Here is a 24,626-nt window from a genome sequence, read left to right as displayed (position 1 = left end):
GAACAGAACGATGACGAAGAGTAAGCGCTCCTTTTTGTGTCCGGGGTTCCTTCTTCCTGGCTAGTACCATCGTCATCGCCATGGTCCTCATTTCCTTCTTCAGACGTCGTCGTCAGCCATGTTGAGTGCTGCCTCTTGTCAGTCCATCACGTGCTCGGGTTCGGCGCGCGTGAGAGACCACTTCAGTGTATTAGACGTGAAGTGCAGGGGCGGGGCTGCTTGTGTCGGAGAATGTGGGGAGATGGGAAGGTGTCGCAAGCGTCAAACATCGCCGGTAACGTATTGTCTCACCTGTCAACAGGTCGAGGGTTAACAGCATGATGTGGGAGGGAAGGAGGAAGAAAGAGATGGGGGTTTGAGAGGAGAAGAAGAAAAAGTATAAATAGTAAAAAGCATTGAAACGATTGGTCCATACCCCGTCTTGCTTTTTCTTTTCTTTTTTTTTTTTTCTTTTTTTATTATTTGTTGCTGTTTGTCGCTGTTTACTAACTCGTTTCGACTGAAAAGCTTAAAAAAATTGCTATGATCAGAACGAGCGATTTGTCTTCAGCGACAACCTCAACGTCAATACCACTTCACTGACGACAGATCCAGGTCCCCTGAGGCTAAAACTACTTTTTTTTTGTTTTTTGTTTTAGCAAGTTAAATAACAGAGTTCGTTGTCCTTAGACACGAACGTCATCAGGTGACACGTGCGTCGCTGTTTAAAAATCTAGGATGGTTAAAACAACGCTATTCCTTGATTCAATAGCTGATGGCTAAAATGAACTCGTGTATTTTCCGTTAAGTCACGTGTGGGAGCGAGCTAGTTGCATAAAGTTGATGAGCTGTAGGAGTGTACTCACCCGTGGGAGTGAGCTATTAGACAAGTTTTTGTCACGCTCCTGCTTTCTTGACATCTCTACAATATTCCGAAGCCTCACCTTAGATAATTTATGGTTCTTGCATTAAATGATGCTCTGGCGTCGAATAGTTTCATTGCATCAAAACGCTACAACTAATCCTTACGATATATTTTTAGTATACTGTAGATGTGTGACAGCGACGACGACGACGACGATGATGATGTGAAGTAATTCAGAAACCTAACCATGGTTACTTTGGCGGGAAATAAAAAAAATTAAGCCAGTAAAGTCAATTAAATTGATGTCTACGGCCTATAGAGACTGGATGATGACCATTGTTTCAGATAACTCTGGGTTGCAAAAGGGGCGAAGAGGTGTTATCGTCCCTGATGAACGCCGTTCACAAGCGTACAGGTGATCTGTCCGAATCACCAGAAAGGTAGTGACACAGTTTGGCGGCGCGCTTGTGAAGATGTGTAACAGGTAAGTTAACTCTAGATAAAAGGTGAGAGAGTAGGATGGGAGGATGTTGATGTCAAAGGGCATGTGACTCTGGGGAGTAGGGCATACACGCCTCATAGGTATGAGAGTAGGGCAGTAGGACAGGTCTGCGGTCCGCTGCACGCTAATAATTCAGGTATAAAGCGAATCAAAAGACGAAGGGTCATTAAGGTTAGTGCAGGTAACTAAAGGTCTGACAGTTTTTATTGTCTTGTACTAGCTACAAAACATGATTGTCTGTAGGTTACGTAGATAGTGAAGTGTGGATGTGAGTGTGAATGACCGATCAGATGTCACGGAGAATCTGAAAACACAGACCTCATCTTCAAGCTCTTGAAGGATACAAGTAGCAAAAAGACTTTGATGAGGCTGATTGGCGTCTGCTGCGTTTGTAAAGTCAGCCATCAGTAGACAAGGGACTTGAGTACAGTTTTCAGTAACCGCTAGTCGCCCCGCCTTTCTATAGTGACAGCAATCATATCGCTACTTTCTTCCATGGTTGAAATTTTCGCAGAAATAGTTACTATGCCTGACTTTGGACAAATAATCTGTGTAGTAGCAACACGTTTGGTAACAAGATGAACCTACGGTTTGTGCAACTCCAATTTGAGGTAAACAGAGAAACGAGAACAGACTTGAGGGGATTGCACTCTCTTTTTGTTTCCCCTGGTGTCTTGATCTGTGAACTTTATTTTGATGTGTGATGTGTGTTGTATGTCGTGCCTGCCACCGGATGTCTGGGTATGATATCTCTTCTATCTCTGTGGCTTCGGTCTCTGTTGACAGGGAGACAGTCTGCATGGACTCTGCCTTTCACATCTCGTGCTTTAGACACGATGAACCTCCTGGCTACCGGAGTTACCGGACACTTCGCTTTTTTACACTTTTGATGGTAAATAATGGTTCGTGCCTTTGTTGTCGACGCTTCCCCCAGGATGTGAATAAATCCGCTGACGAAATAAAAAGAGGGACAAAAATAGGCTTGTTTAACAACAGGAAAACGAATGCCCCAGTCCAAACAGCGACCTGCTGGCGGAAACAAGTCTGAAGCACAACGTCCTGAAAGTGTTCCCAAACTGTATTTCACCGACAGGCTTTTTGTGAGGGCCCCGCCAGATCGCAAACAAATGTCACGTTTGTGGGGTATACCTTTTAAAATGCATACTTAACGGAAGTGGGGGAATCATAAAACGAGGCAGTGACCGTTGGATGTCGTGATGCTTAGCGAAGTCATTTGTTAAATAGTTTCCTCTGTCACTGACATCCGCACTCCATGGCGCTAACGAGAACTGATGAGCCTCGCTTCCAGCTTCTGTCAATAGAACCGTGAAGTAGTGTCTGGGACTTGAAAGTGAGAATGAAAAATGCGTCTCATACTCGGAACATTGTCGATTAATTTATAAAATTACATACATACATGGATATATGCATACAAGATGTCCATTCCTTGGTTGTGTGACGTCTTCTTTACTCACATCTGTTACATTTGATGACTGAACTGTTCGTAAGATTGACACTGCTGGAGTATACGTAACCCCTGCTGCATTTGGTTTTGGTTAGTACATATGTAGATATACACATACAGGTATATATGCTTACACATATATAAATACATAACAGACAGACTGACAGATGTGTAGCTAACGAGATGGGGGACATGCACAGAGAGAGTTTCATTCCAAGCGCAAGGGCTATCTGCGAATATAAGACATTGAGGACACCAGAAACCTGAACTTGCAACAGTAATGTGGTCTGGCCACGTGACCCAACACCACACCTTGTGGAAGTCTGTCCCTCAGGTACCTTAGGAGGGCAGCAACGCCGCAGTGGCTTCAGCAAGAACTGGCTGACGACGGTGGAGGGACAGCGCTCCGTATCCTCGTGTCCGGGGAAGTGGTCATCAGTCTCTGACGAGGTTGGAGGACCGATATGGGGAGCAATGGTGGACAGTCGGACTTGGTACTACGAGGGGAAAGTCATCGGGGTGCTGTGACTACAGCCTTGGATCTGGTACTCGCCTCACAAGCGTGGACTTGGGGTAGGAAACATTCACAGTGCAAGAACAACAATAACAATTACTGGAGCGATGTGTGTCTACATGTGAAGGGGATGGTTGTTACAACGGGAGTTGACAGTCTAGCTTGGAAGTATGGATTGCACAGACAGTATTAGGAGCTCTTTTAGATAAATTGTCTTAGTCAAATTGTTATATGTTTAATAAAAAAAAAAAAAATAATAATAAATTCTTGTTCTTCACGTCAAGTCTTTTGTTGAGGAAAGATCAGGGTGTGGTGAGGTGGGAAGTGGGTGACGTGTGAAACTTGAAAGTAACGGTTCTCCCGCAGGATTATGTTAGTGTGGGCAGTACGAGTTACATAACTGTCACCCTCGTTCTCACTTCCCCGGTGCTAAAGTTTCGCATTTGACAAGAACACGCAGGAAAACTATAACTGCACCATCAATGGAGCATTCTACGGAACATCCAAAGTGTTCTCTATGCACGAAAAGATGTTACTGCTCTTACAATTGCTTACAGAACTTACTATTCAGTGCACGCAAAGGGTAATTTAAGAGCGATGTCAAGTAGATGAACCTCTGGTGTGTAATACAACAGATATGTCCCGTAAAGAACATAACACTTACTTTGTTTTTTTAAAGAAAAGTTGTTGGCGGGCTTGGGGTGCACTGGAAATCGCAACATAAACAAGTCTGTTCTTGACGGAAATGTAAAGATGTGCAGAGAGCATGCAGTGACGGTGTCTTTTCCTCCACCTGTCCCTGTTCCATTTGATTTATGAGTGTATTGTATCGTGCCGCTGGGAGTTTGCCCGAACGGACTTTTCTTCGGGGATATCATCAGGGAGAGGTTGGCACTAAAAATACATGACGCATAAGAGGAAAATGACTGTTTATCTTCTCGCCTCGAGAAAGAAAAGTGTTCCTTTAAACAAATTGTCTGCATCTACTTCGAGATTGATGAGGCGACTGCCCTTGGTTGACTCTGCCATTGATGAAAAGATTGATGGCAGTAACGCGTGTGCTCTCCGACAGTCAAGCAGATCGCTCACAGGAGGGATCACGAAATGCATGAAAATGCAGGTAAACAAATACGCAGACAGGAAGACAGACAGGCAAAAGTGATATATGCCTCCCTCGCTCAGCATCCTACCTCTTTACTCGTCAAACCACGAACTTGTACATGCTGGCAGACGATTTTTTTTCCAGTTAACTACTAAAGCGAGGCTGGTGTGTACAAAGCTTCCGGTTTAGTCCCATTTATCGTTTAGCTCGCCGAGACTAAGAGGAGAGTATTTATTTACTTTGCAGTGTAATATAGTGACAGTCTTTATTTACTTGCATTATGATAGAGGGACAGTATTTATCTGCATTATAATATGCATCGCATCAATGGTCAGCTTGACTGTTTTTATTATTCCTGCTAACAAAAATACAGCCGAAATCTCTTCTTTCAACTTGGTATCATTTATGATATGTAAATTTCTAGTTCACTTTGAGTTTATTTTTTACATTTTATTGTACAAGATACAGAACAAAATACAAAAATTGCAGTATCTTAATTCTGAAGCTGTACAATGTCCGGGAGAGCGGCTGCCTTGATTGCATAAAAACGAAAGCAAAAATAAAATAATTTAATATTCATGTTGAGATGTCTCGTGTGAGTACAAAGATTTGTTTCGTCTGGGGCTACTTGTGTTCCACCCATCAAAGAATGCGGTCACATTGCCCTAATTTCTGGGTCGCTAGCGGGGACATTAAGTGATGGTTCAACCACAATACATATTTCTTCCCACAATGTTAGGAGTGTTTATGTTATAACAACCATACAGTGTCCGCCCAGCAAAATCTGTCTTGTGCTAAATTAAGGGATTTTGTTTAAAGATTTAAAGGCTTCTACTGAGCATGTGACTGTAGGTTGTGAATCTCCCTACAAGTAGTCTAAACACACCCACCCACAGACACACACCCGCACACGCAGGCAGATTGAGGAAATGAGAAAATGTGGCCGCACATACAAAAGACATGATCCAATGTCTACATGGCTGAAAAGGACTTTTTTCTAAAACATACTCCTAAGCGAACAATAAGTATCATGTTGTATTGCTGTACTATAATTGTCAAACCTCGTGAGATCAGTGTTTTGCATGATATCATTGTTACAGCCATCAAAAGGTATTTTCCATGTGTTTTCTATTAGTTAAATTCAAGAACTTTTTACAAATTTTGACCTAAAAAACGTTCAAGTTCCGAAAATTCTTCCGACACTACTTTATGCTCTGTTGCTTCTTCTGGCGATTAACCAATTTCTGTCCTCGGATGTTGGCGAGTCTGTGGGTGACAACAGGAAACAGATTTCAAACCCGTTTTTAAATAATCGTCATGGAGTTTTAGTGACTTTTCATCGCCTAGTAGTAACTTTAATTCTTACTGCTTTGACCCTTGGAGCTTTGATCCTTTCAGCTTTGCGGTGACTTCCACCTGAGTCAGGGCTACAGAAACACAAACGTCTCCTACAGAGGTAGTTATGAGGCTGGGTAAGTCGTTACCCCGGGGCAACAAGCGGAATATAAAGACGGGTGTCTTGTTTCCAAAATTATAAAGCGGTGTCTAGACCCAAAAAATGTTGTTGAAGCCCTAAAGGTAGATATAAAGCGATGGCAAAGATACTTTGGAATAAAGTATGAAGCAGTGTCCAAGGGGTGTGGACAGCGATTCTGGTTCGGAAACAAGACGCTTTTCCCGTAGCTTCCCTTTTTTCCTGGAAAGGTGACTTACTCTCGTTTCATAACTACAGCCCCAGGTGAATGTCAGTCGAGGCTGAGATCACTACGGGGTACATTTCTCTCCCCCTCCCACCCTTTTTAAAAAGTAAAAAAAAAAAAACCAAAGTTAAAGAAGCTGAGGACTGGCACTATTCTGACGCAATCCCTCAAGCAAAATACGAGAGCAGACGACAGGTTATCAAAAGTATGTACCTACCGCTTCATTCAAAAGAATCAAATATTGTCTATATTCGATCCAAACAGTTCCTAGTTCTCTAGAAGTCACATCACAAAGGTTCCAGATTGATTTCCATGTGTCGCGGGCCTTGTGGAGCAAGGGAAATAACTCCTTCGCTAGTCTTCCAAAATGGTTTCTCTTGGCGACAGGGTGAACCTTCCTCACATGGCAGCGGTGTTTGGACACGATTGTTTCCCTTCCTTGTAAACGGACAGATTCAGGGACCAGAGACGGAGATAAAATAGGAAGAAGCGAGGTGGTGGTCGTGACTCGTAGTTGCGATGGTAGTAGTGATGACACGTGGTGGTGACGGTGATTGCGGCGCCTGGCTTTGGTAGTCGTGATTGGCAGTGGTGGAGATGGTATGAACTACGTCAACCAACACACAAGATTTCTTCATGCGACTGCGCGAGTGCCAACGAGAGAATAGCATCCATGCAGACGTTTGCCACCGATGACGTGATATTTCTTGATAAATTTATTCATCTATTCTTACATCCTTGAGCACGTGAAGGCTTATGTCACAAGCCTCACTCTGGCTGTTGTCCAGTATCATCTGTAGCTTCATCTTTGTTCACTTGTACAATTTTTACCTTTCATGTTGTTCGTGTAATTAGTGCTCGGAGCATAACTCTTATGTTTCCGTAGAGCATTATTTTCTGTGAAATATTACAAAGTTAATAAATAGCTACTTTTACTATGATTCGCAGCTTACAAAATATAAGATGCTGGCGATCACACAAACGTAAAGGTCGTGACCCAGAGAGGGGACAGACGGGATAGGGTCAGCCAGGTCACGAAACACGGGGAGTTGAAATGTGGACAATGAATCTCGAGGTGCTGTGCACTAGTGCCCTCAGGATGCTTCACTGCTTTCTCTGCAAGGAACTAAGTCTTTCAAACGAATTATTTCTGTGGTTTCTTTTTTATTTGATGTTCGCGACGAACGATGCAACTGTGTGAAAGGAATTACCAATGCAGCCTGACAAGCTTGAGGCGACCAGCAAGGAACGGAAGTGTTTCTAAAGACAAAGACAAGCATCTCCTCATAGCGACACTTGAAACCATCTTTTTCTGAAGGACATTTTACAACAAGCCTTCTTCCAGCATATGAATTGCTAAATTTTACTTTTCACTAGCTTCTAGAAAAAGTTTACCTCTAAGCAAACGATAAAGGTAAGTTGTATACAAACATATTTCCTTGAATTGTATCTAAACAAATAGTTGTATGGTGCCTACCTGAAGTATGTAGATATAATGTTTCTGTAACTTCTACTTGTGTACTTTAATTTGTTTACAAGGGATGTTGCTTGATGGTAATGATTTCGTTGCAAAAGAGTTTTCTCAGATGAGCACAATGCATTTCATTAACGTAGGTGAGACATTTTTGTCACCTACACCGAAACAGGGACGAACTAATATTACACACCATTTCTTTTAGATTGATTGAGATCTGTCTGTCTTTCTGTCTGTCTGTCTGTCTGTCTGTCTGTCTGTCTGTCTGTCTGTCTGTCTGTCTACCTGCCGAAGACACACATTTATATGTGGAGCACTAACAAATCTATTGTCGAGGGCTTACTGTCTTGGCGAGATTTACTTTGACATCCGCAGGTGGCCAGGTGTGGTGTAACGGACCAGTGACAAAGCACTTTTGAACTAGTATACCTTGTTTGTTTTGCTGAATTATCACAACAAACCAGGTTTGGCGTAGAGAGTTAATTGAAAACATTCTTTAACTAATTTGTGTAACTGATGTAACAGTTCGTCTATTGCTTACGGTGTACATTGTATGGTCTGTGTGTGTGTGCACGAGAGAGAGGGAGACTAGGAGGGAAGGGAGAGTACAAAGCGTATTTCTGACAGTTTGTTTACTTAATACTACCTGTCCGTAAACATTAGCGACGCAAACACAGCACTTAGTTCAGCCTTACAGCCGCCCCTCTCCCCTACCTGGCACACACAAGGGAACCTTTCTCACTGCTCACCCTGACCCTTGTGTACTTCCCTTCACATCTTACAGTCGGTTGGAAAAAAAATGGTTTGGCGTGATTCTAAATTTCAAACAGAAAAAAACCACCTCTTATGTTTGTTATGGAATGTTTTGCTTCTTGTTTTTGGAGTAGAAACATTGCATTATGACCTTAACATTATTACAGAACGAAATGATATCGTTTGTAGTGAATTTAATGTACGTAACAAACTACTTTTTTTCATACACTGAATTTTATAGAAGAACGAACCTTTTCCCCATTCACATACAGTTGTTTGAATGCTAATCTAGATTTAATATGGTTAGTTGACGAGTTAGTTTACCTTAAACTACTCAATCAAACCGAAAGTGTTTTGTAAACAAAAGAAACAATTTTTATGACAACTAAATAAAGCCAACAAGGACGAAAACTGCGCTCGTACAAAAATTCTTGAAAAATCATTTTGTGTCACTTCCTTGTCCTTAAATTGGAGGAATCTTAGACAGGTGGCCTTGTCTGCCTGCCTCTTATTCCCCTTTAAAAGGCGAGGTTAGGTTCTGACAACGGAGAACAAGCAGCGGTGGACAGAAGCCCTTGTCTTTGCCACGAGGGGCGACAACACTCAGGGTTTGTTCCCCTTGTAACAGGACCGCTCGCCTGTCTGAACATCGTTGGCACCACGGGTCGTAGGCTAGGTACTCGTAGCTTTGAAGAACGTGCTATCTGCTTGTTCAAACCTTCATTTCCCATTCTCTTCATTGGCTGTCTGTTAGCCTTACCCACGACAACCTTCAGAAAGCATTTCGACAAACACAACCTCGTAAACTTGTAAATAAGTAAGTATGGAAAGAGCCCAAAACGTGCGTTGTCTGCAGTGCCAGACCCCATCACAGAGAATAGGATGAAAGCACTTCTCTGTGGTGGTCACCCTGAGATAGCGGTCACAAGACAGTGTTCATCCTGGGACAACAGGGATCCTGGATCATCCTGAGTTACTCCCCTCTGGGCCGCGGTCATCCTGGAGCAAAGGTCAGCCTGGTAACTCTTACACCACAGCAGTGAAACATCTTCTTCACTCGGTAGTCAAGACCACACTTCCTCTAGCCTCTGTCCTAAGACTAAAAGACTTAGAAATGCCGCTTGTAAAGAAAAGAACAGGAAAACATTGGTTTTTGAACATAAGTACTTCACAAATAAAATACATGAAGAAGGAAAAAAGAAAGGTCTAATTTATGAATGAATTCACTAGAATAGAGATGGAAGAATGGGGAAGAAAGATACAAAATAAACAAGAGATAGAAAAGAAAGGACGTTAAGATTGACTGGTGTGCCCTTGACACAGAAGTGTCACGTGTCCTTCCCTAGCTACCTCGGCAATCAAAACTGAGTCCAGCGTCGGCACTGCGGCAAAAAATAAACGCGGGAGGGGAAAGGGGATGCGAAGTTGACCTTCATCCCTTTAGTAATGGTTGTGGGTCACAGTTTTAATGATGATAGAAATGCATACTCGTCTCTACCCGATGTTTGTGGGTGTAACCCCCGTCCCTCCAACTCCTTTCCTCATATGTCTCTTTCTACGTTACCTCTCAGTTTAATTTGAATCTATCTTAAATAACTGTTTACCCCTAAAATTGTCATTTGATGAAGGATAAAAGAAAGATAGATAAAATGAAAGAGAAAACAGAAGGGAAAAAAATGTCACCTTAGTGAAGAACAAAGAAGCAAAAATACAAAAAAAAAAAACCAACAAAGAAACAAAAAAGAGACTCATAAAAAAGGCAGTGGGAGGTCGGGTTGGGTGGGGTGGGAGTGAATGTGTGATGGAGCGACTGAGTGCGATGAAATGAAGCTGACAAAGTGTGTCTCGCGTGGTGAAAGGAGAGGACAGTTGTAGTTGACTGCTCCTCTCGTGCTAACACTCACCCTACAAGTGTTAGGGCAGCTTGGGTGGGTTTTCTGTCAGCTGTATCACAGGAACAGGGGCTGGTGGTTACCGTCTATGCACCGTTAGTACTCTCGCAAGTATGCATACGTAACAAGGTCAACTGTTTCCTATCTTTTTAAATAAAGAAAATATCTCTTAGTGCCAAGTAAATGCCACAAATGATGCTCTCTGTATCTCTTCTGTAGCCACCGCATCACTTGATAATAGGTGTTGATGGTTATAATATATTGAGATAAGAGATCTGTCGCTGTCGGAGGATGTAAGAGGCCATCTGCTTTCATAGGAAGGAAAATGGTCATTTGCCTTCATAGGATAAAGAGGGACCGCTGAGGATGGCTGAAGGATGCAAGAAGGCTGCTGCTGCCAGAGGGTTGAAAATGGATACCTGTTGTCATAAAATGTAAAATAGTTGTTTGCCGTCACAAAATGTAAGATGGGGGCTGCTTACTGTCACAGGATGTAAGATGAGGGCTGCTTACACGACACAGCATTCCTTTTTGTGGTCTCTATGGTGTCAAGAACCTGCAGCTTTGTGATGAATCAGGATGAATTTTTGAAAGTACAGACGTTGTGATGGGCCAACACGATGTTTTAGATATCTGTTTGTGATTGGCCTTCCCTCTACCGTGTTTTAAAGAACTAGTGAGTTGCAACAAATGTGTCTAATACTTTAATAGCAAAATATTATTTCCTCTCAACCGTTCTCGAGATACACATCTCTAAACATCGCCATGTACGGAAAGAAGTCAAGAACACTGACGACAGGATGCACGTGCATATGTTGTGAAGGTGCGAGAGCATATGTTATTTGGGTGTATCTGTGTACGCACGTGACGTCACATATTTAAAAAAAAAGGAGTTGTCGCAAGGTCTCCCCAGTGTCTAACATCTGGTGCAGACGACCTCCGCGTACTACCTGCATACAGACCCTCGGATGTCCATTATCTGGGACTTTATTCGTTTCGCTGTTCATTTCTTTGTTTGTTCATTAACTTAAGTTTTTTTTTTTTTTGCTTGTTTATTTCTTTATTGATTTTTATTTATTTTTTTCATTCATTGCTTTCTTTATTTTTTTATTATTTTTTTGTTTGTTTCGTCTTTTATTTATTGTCTTTATATGCCTCTTCTTTTATTATTTTTGTTGTTTTTTTATTTGTTTCTTGATTTTTTTTGGTGGTTTTTTTGGTTTATTTGTTTGGGGGTTTTTACATTTTTTACATATGTTTGGGGGTTTATACATTTTTGTTTTTGTTTTTGTTTTTTGGTTTGTTTTGGTTTTTTTTTGTTATGCTGCTTGTTCGATTGGTGAGGTCCGTGTATCCTAGTTAGAACGGTTTCCCGGTAATTGGTACGTCACGAGAGTGGCGTCACAGGGGTGATGTAACAACACGTCGTGACGGTGTGTGACGTCCTAGCTGCAAGCGGGTAGAAAATTTACAGCAGGCCCTCTGCCCATTAAACTGGCATCTGAAGAAGCGTCCTCAGTCATCTATGTTGATTTTGACCCCTCGTGCACTTCCAAAACACCGAGCCGTAAAATATAAAAAAGTGGAGTGTGGCAAAAAAGAAAAACAAGTGACAGACATTGACACGATGGTCTGCTATTTAATTAATAGTGGAGCGTGACGGGGTGTGAGCCCGAGTTTTGAAAGACTGGCCACAACGCTACATCACCGGGGTTGGGGTGCAGGTGGTAAAGGGATGGAGGGTGGGTAGGGGAGTGGTCTCTCGCCGTGAAACAGGTAACTTGTCACGCATGCCCAGACGAAGGTCGTGACTTGACACTCATCGCTCCAGACCCCCAGACTGGTGTTGTCTGAGACTCTCCTCGGTTGACCCAGAAGGTGCATACTTACCTCACATCCCTCCCCGCACCATCAGCACCACCACCACCGCAACCACCATCGCCACTACACAGATCAAAGACGATGACTGGGCGAGAACTCACCCTCCATCTTCCCCACTTCTCGTCATGCCCTGTACGTGACTTGGGAACGCTCGTCCGCAACTTATGAAAAATAAATATTAAAATAAAGCGTCCCAAATACCAGTCGCCGCAGAAGAAAAGACTAAGTGGCTCAACGAATCAAAAGCATAGTATATTGAAGACAGAAGTTTTATCCCCATGCACCCATTTCTTCCGACTGGGCAGAGAAAGAGCAAAGGATGCCACTAACACTAATCTGACTGATGCTGATGCTGAAAAAGGCCAACTTGGTTTTGAGGTCTTTTAGCTGGCTACTGTATTGATGTCTTTCTTAACACTAGTAGCTGGTAAAGTTCATGGATTCAAGAGGGACAAGAGGCTAAAGAGAGACAAAAGTCATGTCAGACAAATCAGTAACAAAACATTGTGCTTGTTACAAACCTCAATTGTCTGATTGTCCACCAGCAAGTCACCTTACGACATCACTTCCCACCACTGGCAGAAAACAAGATGATGGTCACTCGTAACATCAATGAGTCATCATCGTCAGAAGTGGTCATCATGCAGTTTGGGATGATGTGGGGTGGACATCTGAGCAACAAGGGAGTGGAGGATGGGAAAGTAAGAGGCTAGGGGAGGTGTGGAAGGAGGGTCCCTGTTCCATGATGACGAAGGTGTTGTTTACTGTTGATGTCCCTCTTTTTCTCTGTACTTACAGCCTCTGGACATTGTCGGAGAAAATGAAGTGACTGGGTAGAGGTAGTCTGTACTGGGACTATCAGTTACACGCCGACAACCGTTATCGCCACCTTGAATGTCAAGCAATCTCTTTTCTAGTTTAAATAAGTGGCGCAACTTAATATGGTACTATTCCCCCCCCCCACTTCAAAAAAGCACCGTCACCTGTCCACTGGCCTCACACACGTGCACACACTCTCCCTCACATGCACGCAGACGCCAGCAACAGTCACACAGATCTTCCTTGTGAGCAGCACTGAACCGAAAACATCTTACTCAGCATGGCGCGGGGCAGACGTCGTAAATTCCCCCTCCCTAGACAATGTCTGTTGGCATGCTCTCACCTGTCGTTTGTATCTCAGTTTTTTTGTAAATAATTTATTACCGCGTCGCTGCGGATTTGTTTTAAAAGCAGGTGGAGTCTGACAAACCGAAAACATGCAAATTACGCTAGATCTATGCATTAAATTTGGATTCACCTTTTACCTTTTGTGAAGGCTGACGTCATGTGTTGCTTGCCGCTGTGTCTCGAGGGTTTTAACTCCTTCGCTCTCGTGACTATTTGTTTACTGTCGTGAGTGTTTGGTATTTGAGTTTGTGGATGCTACCTTACAACATGATATCATACAGTTTCCATAACTCCGCCTCCATCTTCTCTGCCATATTTTTGACAGGTGGCGACGATTATGCTATAGCGCATGTATGCCACTTAATAATACATAATAATTTCATAATACTCGTTGATATTCAGATGTTGCACAGTTAATGTTACTTCTCTGTGTGAAGAATATGTCACGTCAGCATCGTCACATTCCAAATTGATGAAGGACGATGAATTCCCACCATCCCCTTCACCGTCTTCCGTGAGACAGTTCCGCTGGTCCTCTAGTCACAGCTTTTAACCATAATGTTTCTTGTTATAATGGTTGGCACACGCAGAAAGGGTTAAGCCCGCTAGCCTAATTCCTCCCTATAGGTAAAATGTTGAATCCTGACTGCGACAAGATTCTTTGTGGAAAATGCTGTTGCGTTTTCCGCCAGAATTACTTGCCTCGGTAGGCGAGTGTGAGGTGATGGGACCAGTGAACACGAAGGAAGACAAGTCGTACACGAAGTGCCAAGAATTAGTCTGAACAAAATGGTTTATCATTCGAAAGTTCTTTGATTACAGACGCCAAACAAAAGTTATTTCTCCACAGCTAACTGTCTTCTTTAAGATGTGTACCATCTTCGGATGCTATGTACATATATTCCTTCGATATTATCCCACCTCCGTCTGTGGAATAGTTAGAACAGCCCCACATGAATTGGCTGAATTGTCTTCCAGAGTCAACTTTTGTTAGGGAGAGAAGTACAATGTCTTCTCTGTTATAATGCCTCCTGGGGAGGGTGGGATTTAAAGCAAGTCATTAACCGTATAACCTAGCTACTACAGTTATAATCTTACACGACAACAGCTACAGCTCGTCGACTTCCTGTCGTCCTGTTACACAGTTTCGTTACGTCGTCGTTCAACATCTGCTTTCATCCTAAAGTTTGCTCTTAGTGTTTTTTCATCTCTCGCCGCCCCATCCTCCCGACTTGTCTGTCCGGCACGCCTCTGTGATCGTTAATCACATCGCCCGCACATCGCTTACAGTCTTGTCACCCTTGAGGTTTTGGGGAATTCTGCACTTTGCAGATTATGCACTTTGAAGAAGACCATACACACAAACTCACCCCTCGATTAGAAGTACAGTGTACTTGCTTCACCGCTTGCTTCCCGCACGCCTGATTCTGGACAGGAGTGGTCCAGGGTGACTGTGCTACTGATGTACTTAATTCTCTCATTGGTACTACTCATCGCAACTCCATGTTTCTCGGAAAGGTAGATGTCACACATTTTTCTTCAGGAATCAGCTAAATTCGATTTACTTATTTCGGGTATTTGTGGTCAACATGCATCAAGACAACGCTCTTTCTCTGCAATTAGCTCTTGCTTGAGTTTAGTTTACATACCCACCTTTGCTTTGTTCACTTTTTTTCCTAATACCGTTAATAGACTTCAGCAATTAAAGTATCCATTCAGACAAAAGCAGCTTGATTACAGGGTATGTCTGGGTGCAGCAACTCCGTGGTGACGACAGCATACCTGTTCTTTCATCTTCCTCTCCTCTGCTGCCTGCGCCTTCCCAGCAGCGTATGGCCCACCCGTCAAAGAGGACGCTCCCTGGGGGCAGGGGGGACCAGCAGAGGAGGCAGCAGCCTCAGCCGTGACGACCTCCGTGACCGGCTTAGCAATCTTGGCCGTGTCTTCTTCAAAGACCTGCACCTGGCTATGCTGGACAACCGCTCCTGCAGCCTCGACAACCCTGATGAGCTGAGGAGACTGTTTCCGGGGGCCTTTCTGGCGGAGAACGACCTGATGCGTGTGGTGCCTGGGCGAGGACACTGGGTAGGTATCCTTATGTCTGGACTTAAAAACGCATTCTCGGTGTACCGTAATGATTTTTACGACCACGGAATGTTAAAAATATCTCAAGAACGGAAGAGGCCAGTTACGCTTTTAGTACGCTTTTAGACATGGACATTGGATTTCTTGCAGACGTCGACCTCAGGGGACCGAATGTACGCGCCCTCGCGCCGCCTGGTGGCACAAAGAAAACATGCGGATATCCAAGCGGCAACGTTTTCGTCCACCCCACCTGACGGTCGCTGTGGAAACTGTGTTACGTGAGCAATTTTTTGTTTTTGTCTTTTGTCTTTTTTCCCGTGCATTTCGGGTTCCAAGGGAAGCCATTCCAGCTGTTGCGGCACCGATGGCCTGGCAGCAGGTTTGTCGTGGGGTCACCGTTTATGTCTGTACGTGTGTGTGATCATATTGCTGTACAGTGTTCTTAAAGCTTGTCAGACACATCGATAAAAAAAAATAATTTATCTAATGGTGATGTCGGTGTTTGAAGACAGGAGAATGGACTTCTCGAATAGGACGGTCTGTTGGTGCCTAACACCGATACAGAGAGGATCATCTGCCATTGATTGAAATCTCGTATTGTTCACTGCTTTTATATGAACAGGATGTAGTACTTGGTTACCAGACCGGAGCTTCCGGCTGGGAATGAAAGATCAAAATACCGGTTCCCACTTTAGGGGAGGCTATAAAAGATATTTGACTTAGTGTGAGTTATGTTACAAACTAAACCGCAGGTCGCTAATTGCTAATGACTCGACCATACCGCACTGAATATTTCTTAACGAAGTCATGTAACACTGAAACTAATTCTCCCCCTCCCTCAATCCTGTCTCTTTCTCATTTCGGAATATTTTTTGACTTTGAACACCTTCGTGTAAGCGGAACACCCTTCTCGAGCATTTCATTCCAGAAATCGCCATACGATATCGCACATTCCAAAGTCATGATAAATGTGTGTGCATACTCCTGCTTCCTTTCTCTTCCATTAATGTTTCCTAACCTAATCAAACATAAAACCCGTTTGGGTAAAGCTTTATATACAAGTCTGGCTCGCCGTTGCAGGGAGATCGGGTACGAGATCGCAGAATGGGTCGTGGATTTCGCAGGGATGAACCACACGGTCGTCAACTTCGACAACGCTTACCAGTTCATTCCGTCCGGCAGATGTGTGTAAGTATTTCACGACACCATCTCCACCCCACTACCGACTGATGAAAAGATACACACAGACATGTCAACACAGAAACCATGCTGCTAACCATCAGCGATAATGACAATCCTTCTCATATTATAAACGAATATAACACTTCAGTACACAGATTAGTGCAAAAATAAAATAAATAAATAAAAATCAGTTCCGTGCGACATGGTTTGTTGATATGTGTGTGTGTTTTAGAATTTCAACCCAAGCCAAACACACGTTAACCGATCTTCAAGCGAGCAGGTCGATCACTGACAGAGTGCTTGAAATACAGAAATCCCATTAAGCCTTGTTAACTATCACAATTGTAGATTTTTTTTAAAAAATCACTCTTTTATGCAAAGGGTGGACAGTTGTACAGTCGCAAGAACGAGGAATCTTATGAGGTCATGATACCATGGACTTTCATTAAAAAAAAAAATCCTGTCATCTGCGCAACTTGCTTTTTCCCCTTTTTAATGATTTATACATTTCATTACGATTTATTGTCCATTTGAGCTTCCCTCATTCCAATACATAGTGGATGAATTTCACAAAAGCCCTTTCTGTAACCAAATCTTTCCCTGTGGATCAACAGGAACGAGAACGCTCCCTGCAACGGCGGCAACAGCGGCCGCTGCCTGCAAATGAGTCGTGCTCACTGGTCGCTGGTGTGGACGTCGGGGCGGGGGCTCGGCTTTGTGGCACACGAAGTGCCCTCCCACTGCGAGTGCCTCAACGTCGGCGGCCACCAGTTTTCATCTGTGCGCGAGCAGCTGGTCAGCTCCAGGGGCAGGCTGGCCGCCCACGGCCTCAGTCTCCACGGAGGACAAGTGAGGGTCGTCGACGCTCCGCCCGACTTCTGGAAAGCTGTGCCCTCCCCTGCCTCGGGTACTACCACCCAAACGACTGCCACAGAATCCACAAGAGCCCCTGAGTGAGCAATGCATAAATAAAGTGTTTGTTCCGCAGGGTTGGGTGGATTGAAAACGCATATCTGAAAGTAAGGTTGAAACTAGAATCACTGCTAGCTACCTACAGATGAATTCTGAAGACTATTTGAGTCGATACAGGTGACATTCCAAAAATGAACAAAAGCTCAGAGACTCAGTTTGCTGGAGAAACTATGAGGCGAAAATAATGCCAATAGGTGGTGAGTGATTAGAAAAGCAATATAAGCAAAATCATGGAGATAGAAGAGTCATGCTTGAGGCCATTCATTTTCTTAGGAAAGCTAAGTAATACAAGATCTGATTCATGACTAAAACACTGAAGAACCAGCTTATGTGCATACAAAATGCTCACAAGGCTGTGGTCTAAAGAAATTTTTCTTCAATGGCTTTGGAGTACTGGGCATTGAATTTCTATATTTATACTTATTTACACAATATATACCCACATTTAATCTGCATATAAAGTTATGAGCATCATTCCTTGCAAACCTTTATATATATATTTTTTGAGAAATCTGATGTTCGGTCTTGTGTTTTCGTACATTTTGATTTGCAGTTATCATACACGTTTACTCTTCTGCAATACATGGCTAATGCAAACTCAACCAATATTTATTATTCTGCAGTATGTCAGATTCCTTTGGTTTTGCTACATCCAATGCAAAATCAAGTCACACTTTGTAATGTTGAAGCAAGCTGCTTGATTCATCATAATTTTATTTTTTACAACAAATATTTAAATTCACTGTTTCACAATATATTCATCACATTTGCTGCGCAAAAATTAGCACCATCCTGATACAATGTTCTGCCATTCATGATTTAACTATCCTTCATTTGCCCAATTCTCCTCAATCCTTCTACATCTGCAACAGATGTATGATTCATAATAACTATCAACACTAAAGACAATATCTTGTTCCTCGCAATGGCAGCTTCAAGTGCAGTCCTGTCATCAAGTAAGAGCTGTCTCCAAGAGCTGCATTCTTTTCTTCATTTCCAGCATAATTTGTATTCCTTCATTCATCCACAAGTAATTAAGTTGGGAGCAGTACCTAATATAACTTCATGTGTCTTGGGCATCAAGTCACAAAACATTACTATCATTAACATTAAATCCAACTACATAATACTTTGAAATGCTGTGTGATTATAGCTTGCTATGGTGTGTCTGTGTCTATTGTGAACATTTTCTTCAATGGCCTACCCAAGCCCAATATTAATAAATTCTGTTTCTTCACCAAACCCTTACTGTCCAGACACGAGCGTTATTCACAACAGTAGATGACAGATTGTGCATCATGGCAGACAAAGCAAAACTACTGCTGTGGTGTAGGCATGAAACATACGTGGAATGTCACCCACATCTCCCTCTATGGGAAACTCGTATCCTGTTTCTCCATTGCCAAAAAGTCCAAGTAGTGGTGTATCAGGGAAGTACTTGCGGAAAGCACTGGACTCCACGCTGGGTAAACCATAATGATATTCTCCCCTTCCAACACAGGCAAACATGAAAGCAATCGAATTTTTTAAAGGCATTCCTACTACTTTTTGTCTCAAGCGTGCAGCAACCTTTTCAGCTTCTTCGGAAGTGTCCACTTGCATGGAAAACATAACTGATGCCGTCTGGATGTCAGCACCACAGAAGCCCAGACAACTGAGCACCTCGTCTTTGTGCCTGTATAAGATAACATAATGTAAACAATCTGGCACGGTCAAAAAAGAAATATGTGTACAAGACGGCACTGCCAAAACAAATATGTACGGAGTAATAATGTTCTCAAAAACACTGTTTACACTGTACAACTGTCAAACTGTAAGTCTAATCCAGTTCCACAAATTTGAGTTCCTTCAAAAAGTTCATTTAAATTTTATTTCGTGCTAATTAACTGAAAAATACAATTCTTCATACAACGTAACTAATGTAATCACATGGGTTCCCATAAGCGTTTTGGTAATACAGTTATAAAAGTTCTCAAATTTGGCCGCAGTGAGAAGCACCATAAAAAAAAGACCATACAATAGTGGAGTTAAAGACAGCAGAAGTACTTACGCTGGACCCATGGACAGGGTCTTGACAATGGCTCCAGCAATCAGCGGGGCCCCAAGTGCCTTATAGAGTGTCTGTCCAATTTCTGTTTCACAGGAATCCTCACTGAATGCCAGCAGTGTTTTTAGATCTTTACTCACAGAAGCCAGCCTGATGAATTGCAAGATATTAAGTTTAAACGACAGGATCCAAAAAAAGTGGTTATCACAAATCTTCCTATGTAGAGTGGGGTGGGGGTGGAGGAGGGTAATAAAAAGCAAAATGTTATTCCAGGACCATTCGGTCACTGGAGAGTGAGGTGTTGGAGATCCCACTTCTTGAGGCCAGTTTTTGTAAGAACAATGCCTATCCTTTCATTGTCTTACCTCCCCACCCCTCCAAGAAATCAGGCATCCAATTCTACAACTGGGACTTATGCTATATTACACACGTATGGAACTGGCTAGTGGGAACACCAATGCTCTAACCACTAGGCTACCTGCACTCGGTTTTCACAAATACTTGTTTGGCATGAGCTCACCTATTGTTCCCACATTCATGTTTACAAGTCAAAGAATATGAGTCTAAAGAGCCCATCAAGTGTTAAAAACCAAAAAGCAACAAACTTAGTACAAAAAAGTTACACTTATGTGTTCTGTGAATCTTATGTTCTGCATGTATTATACTATTGTACTATTATGAATGTCTCCTAATACTGCAGTAACCCTAGTCCTGAAACGTGTTAGCTGCATGTAAGAATGCCTTTCTCGGTGGCTAATGTACTAATGACAAAATTATCACTCCTAAGTGAGACTGTTAGGCATGAAATATTTACTGGATAGATTTCCTCCATGTACATTAAAGTGCACTGTTATCTTGCTGTTAAGATAATTACCCATGATACTTCTTCCCTTTTTTTCTTGCCTGGCATATCTAGCTACATTACTCTCACAAAACATTGCTGTTCATGTGAATGCTGCTGTGGAAGTTAATATCTACAACTTTATGTCGGCTTCATGTGACCATCGATATCCAACACCCCAGTTTAGCTTTGTGCTTCTCTCTCTTCTCTTTTAATGTTAGAAATACTTCTTTCAGCAATTTTATTTTACCACTCAAAGTTATTCCCAACTTACTCCTGAGGCATGCTGCCTCTCTGTCTCTTTACATGATTCATCATTTCAGTAGCTATCGCAGAATTCAGTTTCAAACTTCGAAGCTCCAGTCCCGAGGGTTTTCCAAAGCACAAAACAGAAGCTGCTTGGACATCATTCTGCTCCAATTCTAAAGTCTGTTTCAAGTCTGAAGATGTACCTGATGAAAAAATATGCAGCTGCTTGTACATGCCTTTTACGTATCAAGTCTACAACTTTTGGGGTGCAAAGGAATTTGTACTGATGAGGAATTTAAAGCAACGACACCTACATATGAAACACTAGATGCTAGATGTATGCAGGCAGTTTTGACAGCACACCACTGTAACTGGCTAGCAATGCCATGAGAAGGGACACCAAATCACCTTCTATCCTCCAATAAAGAAAAAGAAAAACTAAAACAGATAATTTTCAAGCTAACAAACTTCCAAGTCAAAGCTATTTCTCCTGGTAAGCAAAATATAAGGTAGTGTGAAAGGATATTGCAGTAATTGAAAACATTTTGATGGCAGACATTAAAACAAATTTAAAGAAAATAAATGTGTCAAAGTAATTCCCACTTTACCATAAACCGTGATCATTAACTCTTTACAAATCTCATTCAACTACCAAGATAAATGTGGTTTGACAAAACTGTAAAGAGTTGACAAGGACTGTCATCTAACAATGCATATTCATTGTACATATTATCCATGCTATTAACATTGAACTACGTTACATCAGCTGCATTCATCATTACTTGATAAAACAGGCCATGCGAAGACTTCTTTCAGTCTTTATTATGTCCAGGTATTATGTTTTTATATACAACTAGGTCCATATTCAATGCAATGTCTGTTTTACCATTGTAAAATACAATAATCATGCTCAATGAAATGCACCATGATCATTATCATTAAGGAGCTACTGTATCAAAAACAATCTTAGGATTTACTACACCTATTATTATTCCACCAACATTAGTTACTGCAAAATGTTGATCACTGCTGGTTTAACAATCAGAGAGCAAATGTTATGTTGACAGTCAAAGATTTCGCTAATTAATTTTCCAACACTCTTATCATCAAACTGACAAAAACATGGTCCTTATTATTAATAACTTAAATATTTATTATGTCAACACTTTAAACAATATTAAATATGACATACCAATTACTCCATCTGTGACGATACATGAAACTTTGCATCTTAATGGAAGCAGCCTTTGAAAGGCCTTTGAAAATGTCACTTTTGTAGCTTGCTTGAAAGATCTAATTTTACTTTCCCACAACTTCGAGCTGCAGAAGATAATTACATGTTCTGGTCTCACAGGAAGTTTCTGAAACATTATAAGGTTCAAGTTCTAAAATGTTTTGTATCTTACTTTATTTGTATAAAAACAGGCATCACAGTTACCACTCCCAGTTAGTGGTACATTTTAACAAAATGCCAAAAAGAGTCTGAAAAGCAAGGCTAGATGAAAAATATATCAGGATAATGACTATCACTTGTAACTGTATAATCTGACATCATCAAACTTAAAAACTAATTATTTTGATTACTTGTATATAGGGTGAGGATGATGTATTTGTAAGCCTGGCAAAATAAATGACGAAGGATCAAAGCACTAGAAGCATAGCGGACAGTTAAATAGTCAAAACAGTATAAAAACAGTATACAACATGCTAATCAAACATGCATTTTGATAAAACGGACTTGCACATACAAGTCCATTTCTCAAATCATTTGTTTAATTATACTGTTTTGACTACTTTGCTATTTGACAACAATGCTTTTCTAGCCTAAATTTGATGTTATGGACATGTCTTACTTAATAAAATACTTCAGTACCTCAAAAAAGTCTTTTATCTTTTGATAGCATCCATCAGCATCTTTTTCTTGATCTGGCTGAAAAATGTCCCAGTAGTACTGCCTCCTTCTCTGCAGGACAACATCAGCCTGAGTGTTCCAGGTTTTGCAAACTAATCTGTAGAAAACACATTAACAGGTTAGTTCTTATAAAAGAAAATATAATAATGAATAAAAGATGCCTATCTTTAAAAAGATTTCGAACCCAAGAAACCAACCTTTCACTGAATATTTACTTTGAATATTATAACTTTCTTTACCTGATTACACTTCTTGTCAAATTTATGAATTCACAGGTGTATAAGTGTATGTGAGCACATGGTTGTGCATATAATAATAATGTGAGACTTTATAAAGCCCAATATCTCAGCCAAAGGCAGACTCATTGTGCTGAAACAAGGTCATGCAGATAAAGAACGAAGAACAATGCAAAGACTCGCTGCATTCCAGCAGTAAAGGACAATCACTGTAGATTTAATAATAACAGTATGTATGGGGTTGTGCCCACATGCATGGAAGCCTATGTTATCACATTGTATGTAACTGATTACAAAGAAATTTCATTATTATTTAAGTGAAAGGTATAATTATTTCACATCAACATATAAGTATGAGGTCCTTTAAAGTAGGAGATGAATATAATGTGGTGAGGCCCCTGAGCTTGGTGATGGTAAAGATGTGTTAACTCATGTGGCACGCAGGCATCACACAACACTATTTCAACTCATTCAATATGGGTGTAATAACACAACTGAGCTGTAGTTATAAAGATATTTACATTTGTGGGTGCAAACTATATAGAAAGAGTTACGGTATTTGAACATAAAATCGGGTACAATCCCACTGAACAGGGGGGAGGGAAGTGGAGCTGAGCAGACTGAATAGAGGGGAATAGGCATGCTGTTTTGTGCATTGTTTTTAATGACCCAGGTGATAAGGATATTTTAAAGATGGGAAATAGGGTTTGCATTGGTTAAAATTAGGCATTACGTGTAAGGTTTATAAGTTAACATCAAGTACCCAAGTAACATTTGTTCCCTGGTGATTGATGGCATAGAAGGTTGATGGTTCAAGGTCTGCGCAGGAGACTAAAAATCTTGCCTGCCAGCATATAGATCTCCCAGGATAAAGAAGGCGGAAGAAATGACAGGCCCTTGACACAGTTACTGAAGCACTAGTGTATGGGGCCCTATTCCTTTATAACATTTAGAATAAAGTACTGCTGACTATTTTGTAAACAACTGATGCTGTGAGTAAACTGACTTCTTTTTTATATATGACAGTCTTTACTTTGGATCCTGGTACTGGAAAACTGTTTTGTAAAAAAAAATTCAAGTGAAAGTGCTTGAATTTGCGAGAGATGAAAATTTCCTCTTCTAAATTTACTTCTTCAAGAGTTGGTGTAATAAATATATGAGTCTTAATAATGAGGAAAAACAAACCGAAACTATCATGGGCACTAAAAGCTGGATGCGTAATTCTGATATATCACTATTCGTTTCGATATTTCAACTGGTATTTATGAAAGAAAGACAATGCACATTGCATACGCTGAAAGTATACGTGGTACCTTGCGCTTGTGTAGATTGTTTTTGCTGGCAGACAACTTAATATGACTTTCGCAACTTGAGGGAACGTCAGGACGCTGGATAGGTTGGGCGGCGTACGCCTGGCCATGTTTTCATGGTGCTTGGACAACTTAAAAACTGCTATCGGCATATTAGCGGAGTAACAGTAATCTCCAAAACCTTTTGTAATGCCTTTAAAACATTTAAAGTACATAGGCATAAATTGTATCATTTATATTCAATAAAATATAGTCTTAAATAGTTTTAGTTTGTGCCTGTCATTACGCCTGTAGGTCTGAGCATGAGAGGTTTCGTTTTTGAATTTACGCATGGACGTGATGACAACTTGCCGTGCTCTGAGGAGAAATACAATGACACAAACAAAATAATTTATCATATATGTTTATATTATGTCTTGCCAGATATTTGATTGTAATATAACTTTTGAAAATGTCCACTAGAATTTATTGTCATCGTCAGGGCCACCGAGAGCCAGC

At 41.5% G+C, this 24,626-nt stretch overlaps 2 protein-coding genes across 2 annotated transcripts; one reads left to right on the top strand and one right to left on the bottom strand.

The window, feature by feature from the left end:
* The first annotated feature begins 7,144 nt into the window (after positions 1 to 7,144).
* Positions 7,145 to 18,100, top strand: LOC112553806. The gene is made up of 5 exons (XM_025221258.1): positions 7,145 to 7,541; positions 15,035 to 15,379; positions 15,530 to 15,657; positions 16,460 to 16,567; positions 17,176 to 18,100. Exons 2-5 carry the CDS (start codon positions 15,038 to 15,040, stop codon positions 17,516 to 17,518), a joined length of 921 nt encoding a protein of 306 aa, XP_025077043.1. The 5' UTR covers positions 7,145 to 7,541; positions 15,035 to 15,037; the 3' UTR covers positions 17,519 to 18,100.
* A 130-nt stretch (positions 18,101 to 18,230) lies between these two features.
* On the bottom strand, positions 18,231 to 24,295 carry LOC112553804 (F-box only protein 22-like). The gene is made up of 6 exons (XM_025221256.1): positions 24,132 to 24,295; positions 22,544 to 22,679; positions 21,863 to 22,031; positions 20,696 to 20,873; positions 19,584 to 19,730; positions 18,231 to 19,208 (listed from the first exon to the last, which is right to left on the bottom strand). The coding sequence occupies exons 1-6, from the start codon at positions 24,278 to 24,280 to the stop codon at positions 18,830 to 18,832; spliced, it is 1,158 nt and encodes a 385-aa protein (XP_025077041.1). The 5' UTR covers positions 24,281 to 24,295; the 3' UTR covers positions 18,231 to 18,829.
* Between the last annotated feature and the right edge of the window lie 331 nt (positions 24,296 to 24,626).

The sequence above is a fragment of the Pomacea canaliculata genome, linkage group LG13 (genome assembly GCF_003073045.1).
Source record: "Pomacea canaliculata isolate SZHN2017 linkage group LG13, ASM307304v1, whole genome shotgun sequence".
NCBI classification, from domain to species: domain Eukaryota; kingdom Metazoa; phylum Mollusca; class Gastropoda; order Architaenioglossa; family Ampullariidae; genus Pomacea; species Pomacea canaliculata.
The sequence above is the reverse complement of the archived record's forward strand: the minus strand, read 5'-3'. Positions and strand labels throughout refer to the sequence as shown.

Coding starts and splice junctions, on each gene's coding strand:
- LOC112553806 (XM_025221258.1), top strand. CDS start 15,038: ATGTCTGGGTGCAGCAACTCCGTGGTGACGACAGCATACCTGTTCTTT. Junction 15,658..16,459: donor CGCTGTGGAAACTGTGTTAC/GTGAGCAATTTT, acceptor TCGCCGTTGCAG/GGAGATCGGGTACGAGATCG. Junction 16,568..17,175: donor ATTCCGTCCGGCAGATGTGT/GTAAGTATTTCA, acceptor GTGGATCAACAG/GAACGAGAACGCTCCCTGCA.
- LOC112553804 (XM_025221256.1), bottom strand. CDS start 24,280: ATGCCGATAGCAGTTTTTAAGTTGTCCAAGCACCATGAAAACATGGCC. Junction 22,680..24,131: donor ACAATCTACACAAGCGCAAG/GTACCACGTATA, acceptor TGTTTTCTACAG/ATTAGTTTGCAAAACCTGGA. Junction 20,874..21,862: donor CGTCACAGATGGAGTAATTG/GTATGTCATATT, acceptor TTTTTTCATCAG/GTACATCTTCAGACTTGAAA.